Raw genomic sequence first — 11,649 nt, 5'->3', positions numbered from 1 at the left:
TGACTGTAAGTGATTTGGGGTCACCAGCGTGTTTTCTGAAAGAAAGGGGTGGTGTAGCCCTCCCTACCTTCAGGCTACAGTCAAACTCTACATCCCAACCCAAGTGCTTCATTCTGACACTTCCTAGTCTCTTGGCTGCCCCAGCACTATACGAAGGCTCAGCCCAGCACTATAACAAGGCTCAGCCCAGCACTATACGAAGGCTCAGCCCAGCACTATACGAAGGCTCAGCCCAGCACTACAGGAAGTCTCAGCCTAGCACTATACGAAGGCTCAGCCCAGCACTATATGAAGGCTCAGCCCAGCACTATACGAAGGCTCAGCCCAGCACTATATGAAGGCTCAGCCCAGCACTATATGAAGGCTCAGCCCAGCTCTATATGAAGGCTCATCCCAGCACTACAGGAAGGCTCAGCCCAGCACTACATTTCCCACTCAGCCCAGCACTACATTTCTCTTTGTTCTAGCATCACTTTGCTGAATTCTACTTCATTGAGTTAAATGACTGGGTTATCTGGTTGTCCTACGGCTACTTTCTTAATTCATTGGAGATCCCTCTGGATAAAAGTGTCTGCTAAATTCCTATTATGTAAATGTAAACATGTAGAAAAATAAGTATACATTTTCATGCCACTCCAGCAGCACAGCCCCTGAAGCTAAACAGGGTCATTCCTGGTTGGTCCCTAGATGATTGACCAGATGCTGCTGGAAGTGTAGCTGTATGGACCTTGAAGATGCGATTGGTGCAGTGAAACCAAAAGTGTTCCCAACATGTGTACTATGCTATGTCACGTGTGTACTTATTTGTATTCACCATGTCATCAAAACCACTCGCTTTCAAACTTGGGATTCCAGGGTTAACTGCCAATATATTACACATTCAGTCCAAAATGTGCTATCCTTGGTATTCTGACTAAAATCCCAGTCTGGCCATATTCCCATCATGGCCATCTAATGGCAACCCCTCATTCTTAATTGGTCTATATCACTTCTTACCTTTCCACCACATAGCAGACGTGTGCGGAGTTCTACCCAAGTTCACCCAAATAGGTGCTACACATTATTGGTAGATGATGTGAATTTTCCCGACTGTGTAAAGCAATGATTACCTCGGTTTGTAGAATGGCGCGGTATAAAATGAAATGCATTATGATTGTCATTACTCCTCTCATCCTTACGTGAATTACTGAGCCTGCAACAGGCAAGTCTGTGCGATTCCTTTTTAACTGCAATCTGTTCTTGTAAACTCCGTTGATTTAAATATGTATATTTCGTGCGTGCACAACATTTTAGTTGTGTTATTTTTGTGGCGCTGAAGCAGGTTTTGGGAAATGCAAATATTTTCCACGCCGACCATACCATTCCGACATCTGTGGGTGTCGCTCAAGAGCGGCGAATCTGTCTCTCGCGCCGTAGTTCTCCACCCTTTCACCCCCCCGCCCCCCTTCTCTTGTACTATGGGCGCGCGAGTGTGTTGTGTGTCGGATAGAAAGTGAGCCTGGTTTCCAGCTGAGTGCTTGCTCTCTCTCTCTCAGTGTGTGTGTGTTGTCATTATTATCCAGTCTGCTCCCAGCTCAGAATGGCCAGATTCACTCAGACTGAAACAAGAAGGCAGCAGCAACCACAGCAGCCCCATCCCGCTAACACCAGCCTGGTTTTCACTGGACCTGGGGCATCACCGACCCAACAACCACTACTACTTATCCCTCACCAGCATCAGTACTGTCAGATCACATTTCCTAAACCCATGAACGGGTCAGAATCCATTTCCATTCATCCGGAGAGCGGCAACATGAAAGATCAAGATGCCATTAAGCTGTTTATCGGGCAGATACCGCGGAACCTTGAGGAAAAAGACCTGAAACCTCTGTTTGAACAGTTTGGGAAAATCCACGAACTGACAGTTCTAAAGGACCGATACACCGGCATGCACAAAGGTAACGTGTGTCCCCACCCCCTGAGACGGCATTCAGGGAGGCCGAATACAGCTGGCTGTATTTTTTATGACATGATATATTGGCTATATTACACAATTGTTAGTCGGATGTATGGCGTATTTTTGCATTATGCAACAAATGTTTTCTGTGTCGTTTTGTAAAACTAAATATTAACCTAATTAAATGCTTCAGAATAATTGCAGGATTTAGGCATAATATTTCACGCCAAAAATGTACTCACCATTACTACTCGTGGTCTCATGTAGTACCCAAATATGTTATCGTGGCAATGGCCATGTACGTGGAGATTTCATTGCTGCATCCTGTATTGTTTCTTTCACACAAAGGCCGGCATGTCCACACTATTCGGGTGTTTAAATATATACTTTGAACTTGGTAATAATATTTCTTAGAAATGTATTATATTTATTTGTATTTTCATAACGCTCTCTCAGAACTGGGGCAGAGACGCTTAAAAGGGATGCATTTTTAAAGAGCCTCTCCATGCCTGTCCCATATTTTACGAAGGGGCAGCATCACTTATTTATCCGTGCTTTCTTTAATATTTATCCTTGTGCTGCTCAAGTAGTACAGAGAACAAGACGACCAAATCATTTTGGTGCCAAGATGTTACAAATCAGGGATGCGAGGGCTGTCACAACAAGATGACGGACGTTTCTACATCGCAAGCAGCGATGCTGCTGTTCGTGTGTAGTCGCGTAGGGCTCGTGATAGTGTCTCCTACGTAAATACGCGCAGCAAAAAGACTACGTTTTTAAATGCTGTCCGGTCAAGTCGGCTAGTCAAGGCCATTTAACTTCAAGATGAAGGTCTATTACGCTATGATATTTAACGACGTTGCCCTACCATCGTCATCATCATCTTCATGGAAAGTGTAGCTGCCAATAAAGGCTTATTGGTGTTACATTATTATTACAGGCACATACAAGGGGCAAATTATGATTTTATCATTTTCTATTTTTGATATCAGAGGTTTTCTCATGTCATGTCCAATGTGTTTTTGTTAGACAAAACACTTGGATTAAGTGTACAACCAAAATGACCCCCATATACAAAACCACTGATGACAATGCTAGATTGTAAATATATTGAAAATAGTAGAGTCAACTGTGAATCAATTACAAATAACTTATTCGATAACTTATTAAGTAAGGCTAAAATAACCTCTAATTTCATTTAGGTAGCACAATAGTTGATAGTGATAGATCTCATTTCTGCTAATGGCTATTCAGTCAATGTCGCTGTCCATGGTCCTGCATGAAAGTATATGGTAGAATTGGTTTATTTTGTGCAAACATGGCTGCCTGAGATAAAGGCTAACCCTTTTTGACATATAATTGAATGTGATGTTATGAAAAATACTAATGATGAGCACATTTTAAATGGCACTTTTGGCATTATCATGCAATTATGTTATATTTTCTCGAGCAATCCAAATGGGCTTTGACAAACATAAAGCCTTTGGGTTTGTTAATGTAAAAAAATAACTGAAGACATACATAGACAATATATGTATACATGTACAAAATTATCTACTCAAACCTGTATTTCGCAATTTCCGCAGGTGTGGTGTTCAAATTCAAATCACATGTGTCATTTCTGATGTCCTACTGTAAGTGTGAAGATAAAGGCTAACTATATGTGTGAAAAGCCACACCTAGAATATGTCCCTTCCAACTGCCAGTGAGCGTTCAACTTATGTTCAGCCTAAGGTATCTCTCATGTATGAGTGGTGGTCAAAGGTCAGAGGGCAATAATCAGAGAGAGGCTTCCGCCCTGCACAATATGGCCATCATTCTGATGTGAGGGGCGTGTGTGTGTGTTTGTGCTTGTCTGTATAATAAGTATATGTGTCAACGTCACACACACGGCATTTGTTTTGTGTAAAGAGTAAAACGTCATTGTACTGCATTACGTAATAATTACAGTGCTTTGTTCTAGACAAATAGTGGTTTCATAATTGCAGTCAGGCCCCCAAATGGTGGCAGGCGTATGGAATATGTGAACAAGGTTTCTCTGTGTTAGATGATTTAATGACACATCAACTCAACAACATAACTTTTCAATATTAATATTTGCATCTACATCGGTTTGTGATTTTTATCATAGTTTTCTTCAGCTTTAGCTACTGGAAATTAAAGCATGTTTTTGAAAATGTTCTATACAACAGGAACAGCTTTTAATAACAAGTTGTTGTAGGATGTATTCAGAGCACTGTTGGATTTTGCCTTCGGCGCTGGCTGTCCCATGTTAACATCATCTCTATTTTCATTTTAAGAAAGTCTCATAGGAATTTTTTTCTCAAATTAATAAGTGAATATTACTGAAGGTTAAAAATAAAATGCCATCTAAATGGATACATGTCAATGTATTGATTTTACTTTGCAAACTTTGCTGTTTCTGTGCATTCTTTGGAAGTTACATAATATTGTTCTACCAAGGATTACTCTTGTTAGTGAACATGCATTGCCTCGACCATTACAAGCATTGTCTATGCTGTTATCTAATAATTATATCAAGTATAATTACCAACTAATTTGATGGATTAGATGGCACATTCTCCAAACATTATTAAATGATTAGTGCTTAGCTTCAAATAAACAATTTTAGAGGTCAGACCTAAAATAGCAATGGCAAAGTTAATGTGTATTATTATTCATTAATTTGAAACAGCCTAGGTTCAGTTGAATGAGTTCATTTGAAATGTAATCCTTTCCAGACAATTTCCAGTAAGAAATCATCCCAGTGCTCCTCTGCACTTATTCTATTGTCAATCCTTTATAAACCAAAATGGATTAGGAATGTCATCTAATAGTCAAATTATTTCTTAGAATTGCAAACACACACACACACACACACATACACACACACACACACACACACACGCACACACACACACACAGACATACTTTATAGAGAAGTGTTTCCAAAATTGTGTTCATCCAACCAAAAAGCTCCTTACATATACTGTCATATTTTGATTTGCATTATTTTTCTAGTCTGATGTGTTTTCCATCATTCCTTCCCTTCGACTGATTCTTCTGGTAATCCATCAGGGAAAACAAGGATTTAGTTTGTAAAGCGTGATAATAATGCCTGGTCATAATAACTTGACTCGAGAGGATTAGCAAATGTGCATTGTCTGAAGCGTCAGTCTCTTGGGTGATCAGCTGCTAGTCTCCCTAAAGAGTGTCTGTCTTTGCCAATTAAATATGCAGTCTAGTCTCCCTCTTCAAATGATTAATTCTGCCTGCACTGTCGATGGCCTGCCAATTATTGACGCCCAGTCGGTATTAATAGGTGGACTATTTCTCGATGTTGGATTTATCACTCCCAGTGAAAACCTCCACTGTTGGCCTTCATTATGTTCCACTCAAACAACAAGCTTTCAGTTTCATATTCGTTTTTTTACTCTCTCTTTCTCTATGTGTGTGTGAGTGTGAGTGTAAAGACTAGCCTGGGTGTTGCTCTCAAAATTCCACTTCCTGTACACCATGTCATTTCCCAAATAGTCTGGGCTTTCTTGAGCCTTCAATTATGAAATTCTTTCCATTAATGAGGTAGCTGAGATCAGAGGATTTTATTCTGATTGGATATACTTGATAGGCATTCTCAAATAACAACGATTATTAAAATATTGGAACTCTTTAATATTCTTCTCTCCATGGAACAGTTGGTATCTGGTTGCTAAGCAACACTTATTTTGTTTATCTAGATGAAATCAGTCTGTTAAAAATTACTAGCTCAGTTCTATATTCTCTAAATACAAACTGCAAGTCTAATCACAAAACGTCATAGTTTTCATTTTAATCCTCAAAATACAAAAACCTGCGGAGCTTAACACTGAATGCTTCCTTTTGGTTTTGTTCATAATTCTAATTGTATTTCCTAGGCTTCACATGTTGCCTGGGAATTTGTCTTTTTTATTTCCAGCAACCAATGGACAACTGTGCATTAAATCCAGCTGCATCTTGAATGTTGAGATTGCAGAAAGGCCTGTCTCTTTGGCAATGAGTGTGGCAAACCTTAGAATGTTAGCTACATAGTCTTTTACTCAGACTATTTGATTGTTACCTGAAGGGTTTTATTTAGGTATACTGTCACCTTAATGATCTGCAGAATTGAACATGAAAACACCCAAGCCATTTAGTCAGTCTGTTTTTCTCTCGCTAGTTAGAGTGAGGTGTTTCATTGGGATGTCACTCATAGCATATACTTTTGAATACAGATCCTGATTTCAAAAACACCCTCTCTCTCTCTCTCTCTCTCTCTCTCCCTCTCTCTCTCTCTCCCTCTCTAACAGACACACACAGAAATGCACGCACGCACGCACAAACACACACTCTTGATGAGAGGAGGAGGGTGGGTGGCAGGAGTGAATCAGCACACTGGACAGGCAATACAAACACGGCTGCTCCCATCTGCCTGCCACAGCAGTCCGAGTATCAATATTAAGCTAGTGTCGGGGGGATCATTGTGTTAATGCATTTATAAATGGACCAGCCAGGCAGAAGCACATTAAATCATAGGAATAATCTAATGAAATATTTATTCAAGTTTAATTTTTTCCTCCCCTCTCTGATGGATGGGCTCCACACTGGTAGTGGCCAGGCCGTGAGGGAGAGATGGTGGGAGAGATGGAGGAAGCTTCCTGCTGCACGTTACTGTAAGAGCATATAGGGCCACTCACATCAGTGGGTTTAAACAAAGTATCCCCAAGGATCTTATGAACCTGTACCGTAGTGTTGACAAAACTCATCTAGTAATCTGCAGTTTCCAAACCTCTCATGTGATTTAAAGGGACGCTCCTGTCCTCTCCTCCATATTGAAGCTGCTCAGATGGAAAGAGCTGAGGATCACAGCGCTGCACCGCGGCGTTGTGCTATGGTGTGACAGGATCCCCTCTGGGAAAACAGATGGGAGCAAATTTACTTACATACCCTAAACAGAGCTGTATATACCATGGTACACACTCTGATTATATTCACGGCCATACAGGCAGCCTATTGACAGGCATTTGACAGTTTTAGGCCCTGCAGCAGGTGGAACACTGTGAGGTTAAATTTACAAAATGACAGTTCTTTTATTCCGCAGAAGCCCCAAGGCATCCCAATTCGATGCACTGCTTATGTGCCTGCAGTAATCGTGGCTATAGCAGGAATTTAACCAAATTAAGAAAAAACATACAAAAAAAAAAAAAAAAGTATACAATAACAAAACTTAGTCGACCATTTTCTGAATGGCAGTTGTCGCGGTGGAGGCCAGTGTCTGTTCACCATACACTTACCTGGCTCTCACTCCATTTCTCCTCATCAGCTGAGAGAGAGGGCCTTTTCAATTAATTGACTTTCTGCACCTAGCAACATTCATTACCGTGTCCCACTGTGGAATGTTCCCTGGCATCTCTGAAGGCTGTTAATCAGTGACCTTTTAGCAACATGCGTGCTGCTTTCAGAAGGTGCCTAGAGCAGGGACATGCGCGAACGTAGAATGACTTTTGAAACGTTGTTAGATAGCCCATGTAGCCCTAGCTACATGCATACACAATTAATTGGGTTCCATTAACCTCAGTTGTGGGTGATTTCACAGTGGCGGTTTTCTCAGCCGTTGTCTGGCCTGGAGGTCACCACCAAGGATGTCTGCGGCATTGAGGTTTGGGTTGGGTGACCATTCGTGTTAGGTTTTATTTCACAACCCTATTCACAGTTGATGTGCTTTGGAGATGGGATAAAAAAAACACAGAGGTTTTGGTCACTTTGCAAATGAGTAACGAGGAAAGCCATTTATTTGACTTTGAATCTATGTTGGTTTTTATCAGTGACTTGACATATTTTGTGGAAGGCTTCATCCAAACCTTTTAATAATATATCCTAAAATGCCCTATTTTCCTTTATATTAGTTTTTATTGTGAGCTGTATAACTTTTATATTTATTGTCTTACTTATTTAACCTTTCTTTAACCAGCCAATTCCTTGATATAATCAAATCTCTGTTTCAGAAGACACTTTGCCTGAGTTGCTTTAAATTAATGAATGCTTTGTTTGCTTTGTTTTTCATGACAGCAAAATAACATTAAAATACATTTCCATAGATTTTGTGATTTAGGTCACTAAAATACCAAGATCCGGGGAAGTGGTTCAGGAGGATTTTGTTTACCAACTTCTCTCTTTAGGAGGCTTCGCCTTTGGGGTGGGGGGGTGTGGGTGGGGGGTGGGGGGGGGGTAAAGGTGGCTCAGCATCTTCACACCCTTGCACAACGGTCATCATTGTTGCACTGGTTATAGGGATAGCAAGCCAATCTATTCTGAATGGTGCTAAGCTTCAAGGAGTGACATGTCTTGCAAAGCGAATGCTCTCTCCTCTTTAATGTTGTGTTGGAGCTTGGCCAGGCACTGATTCATTTACCAAGCCAGGAAAATGAAATTACAATTTGGAGATTTTAATGTAATTTCTGTGATAATCCCTCTCCATTTTGGAACGTTTCAAGAGAAGTCATGCGACAAAGCCTCTTTGGTACAAGCCGGGGAAAATAAGACACTGGTTATTCATCTAGTTCCTATTGTTGTGCCCTTGGAGGCCTTGCTAACACCGAGTTTTAGTAAAACAATCAGAGATTATTCAAGCCATACCATCTCTTCAAATGCCAAACAACAGTAGTGATGGGGCCTTGATTCAGGTGCTCAGACATTTAGAATGGCCAGTGTCAGCCAGGCAGATGTGACAGACAGGCATGGGAGGGAACAGCCGTACGAGCTGTACGCAGACAGACAGAGTCGACACATTTGCAGGCACAATGAATGAGTGGTACTGAGAAGGATGAAGTGATTGTCAGAGGAGCCGAAACAAATGGTTGCTTGTATCCTAAGGTGTTGTGATGAGAGTAAGGGCTGGGGCCGCGGAGCAGTCTTTGGACAGGCTTGAAGCTGTATCTGCTATGGAGTGCTCAGGGAACAGATAAAGCGTTTGCCGTGGATGCAAGGAGAGGGCAAGTTTAACAAATGTATCACATAATCAGCCCCAACCTGCTGATTTAAAACAAACTCACCATTAATACAATACTACAACTTATTATCCTAGTAATATTATGTTACCCTACTCCTAGGCTAGATTATTATTACTTTTTATACCACCATAACTACCACTGCTGGTACTAGCACTATTATTACTACCACATCTCCTACCAGTATTACAGTTGGTACCACACCTGGTAGTACCACTTACACTACTACAAAATCAGTACTACTCCTACTACCAGTATTTCCACTACTACCATTAGTCCTAAAACTACTACCACCACCACCATAACGACCATAACTACTACTACTACAACTACTATCAATACTGCTTCAACTACCACTACCACACCTACTACTACTATCACAAATACTACTACTACAAATCTACTACCACCACATTTACTACCACTACCCACACTACTACCATCACTTCTACTATCACTACCCACACTACTACTATCACATCTACTACCCTAACCCCCACTACTACTATCACATCTACTACCACTACCCATACTACTACTATCACATCTACTACCACTACCCACACTACTACTATCACATCTACTACCACTACCCATACTACTACTATCACATCTACTACCACTACCCACACTACTACTACCACATCTACTACCACTACCCATACTACTACTATCACATCTACTACCACTACCCACACTACTACTACCACATCTACTACCACTACCCACACTACTACTATCACATCTACTACCACTACCCACACTACTACTATCACATCTACTACCACTACCCATACTACTATTATCACATCTACTACCACTACCCATACTACTACTATAATATTTACTACCACTACCCACACTACTACTATCACATCTACTACCACTACCCACACTACTACTATCACATCTACTACCACTACCCACACTACTACTATCACATCTACTACCACTACCCACACTACTACTACCACTGCTACTACTACTACAACTTCCAAGCTCACCAGAACCATTCTTTTATGTCAATGATATTAATACATGTATTGATAAAGAGATATTCCTGAATGCAATTCAACATTAAAACAATGAAAACACCCATTATGTTGGATAATGTTTATGAATATATGGGTTCTGTGAGGGGCATGTGGAGATGCATGCAGCTAAGCATGGTTATAAATAGAAATATGTGGTATTTCCGAAAATAGGTTAAGCTGCCATCGCTGCGCTAGTGGCATGACATCACTGATTGCCTGCCAGCCTCCCCCTAAAGACTGATAGCATACTGGGGAGAGGGAGGGGAGATGGAGGGAGGGATGTGAGAGAGGGGGGAAAGCAGCTGTAACTTTCTGTGGAGGCTCTCTTCTCCTCACTCCTGGCTTTGTTCACACTTCCTCATCAGTGCACCCAGTGGAGGAGTGGTAACAGTCCACTGCCAGATAGAGAAGACTCCTGGAACAGTATGTTGTCAATGGAGTGGTTAGTATAGTGTTAGTGCAGTGTTTGTAATGGGGTAATAGTTTGCTGATAATGATGGTAGCCAATGGTTTTTAAGGTCTGTCAAATAATATTCTGTTGTCCCTGCAATTCTGTTGATGTTCACCATGTTGTGATGTTTAACAAAATGGCAGCCTTGCCATCTTTGACTGTAAAGGTGGCTGCGTTAAAGGTAATTGATTAGCTTTTTTAATTGATTAGTGTTTTAACTGATGAGCTTCGAAGTGTCTGTCTCTTTTACCGTGCCAGTGGTGTGTTTCAAAGGGCAAGACATTCTTGGAAGTGCATAACTGGCCATCCCTGTTACCAGGAAATACATCAATACAATTATCTTGGTGGCACCTGTGGTCATTCACAAGACTAGCTGCGCTAATGATCATTATCATTCCACTCCAGTACAGTGGTGAGAGGAAGAAAAGACTCAGGGAGAGAGAATAAAATCTGGAATATTTGGCATGTTGGACATAATTGAAAATGTGTGTGTGTGTGTGTGTCTGTATATATGAAATATGCTTTTTGCCTCAAAGCACATAGTGGCTAGGCCAAAGACTGAAGCATGCAGGAAGGTGTACTTGTTAAAGCCTGTTAGGTAAAGAATCTGGAAATGTTCAATTAGTGTTTTCTTAAAATCCCGCCTGAATGGGAACTGTGAAATAAAGTGCAGTGTAGGCATGATGGGAGGGTGACTTTTTTCTTCTCATCCCCCTTTTTATCACTCCATCATGCGCCAGCCTTTGAGCTTTGAAGCTTCATCTTTAAAGACACCTTTCAATTTGTAAAATCAAAGGACCTCAAAAGCGGATCTGTATCTTAGACCTTGTACGTTTGCAACTGACAATCTTTGACTAATGTGAAAGTACTGTGATCAGTTGATCTGACTCAAGGTTGAAACGCCATCGCTTCTTTAAGAACGTCCAGTAATATTATAGATAAGACTTAAAACAGGCACTGTGGCTACGTTTTACAGACCCCCAATTTTTCTCCAGGCTTGCGATATGCAATTGATGTTAAGTGACAGCAAATGACCTTTGTACATTATATACTATATATAAAGCTTTATAATTGCCATGTTTCTGTATATATACATTCACAAATCTAGACCCTACATTAATACGATTCCATTCTTTTGTTACTTCCTAATGGAGCATGGCTATTTCTGCAGTATCCAACTAAGAAACCTTAAAGGAAATCCAACAG

The 11,649-nt window shown here is 40.8% G+C and overlaps 1 protein-coding gene across 16 annotated transcripts in view; it reads left to right on the top strand.

Moving 5' to 3' along the window:
• Positions 1-1,473: 1,473 nt before the first annotated feature.
• Positions 1,474-11,649, top strand: part of celf5a (cugbp, Elav-like family member 5a) — a 205,050-nt gene continuing 194,874 nt past the window's right edge. For 11 of the 16 annotated variants that reach the window (XM_020049402.2, XM_020049400.2, XM_010871635.3 and 8 more), the window contains exon 1: positions 1,474-1,937. In XM_020049402.2, coding sequence (XP_019904961.1) covers positions 1,580-1,937 — 358 coding nt within the window. In that variant the 5' untranslated portion in view covers positions 1,474-1,579. The remainder of the gene's footprint in view (positions 1,938-11,649) is intronic. The other 5 variants (XM_020049398.2, XM_020049396.2, XM_020049393.2 and 2 more) reach the window with 1 other exon arrangement.

The sequence above is a fragment of the Esox lucius genome, chromosome 8, assembly GCF_011004845.1.
Source record: "Esox lucius isolate fEsoLuc1 chromosome 8, fEsoLuc1.pri, whole genome shotgun sequence".
Classification (NCBI taxonomy): Eukaryota; Metazoa; Chordata; class Actinopteri; order Esociformes; family Esocidae; genus Esox; species Esox lucius.
Note: the sequence above shows the minus strand (reverse complement) of the source record. Positions and strands in the feature narration are given on the sequence as shown.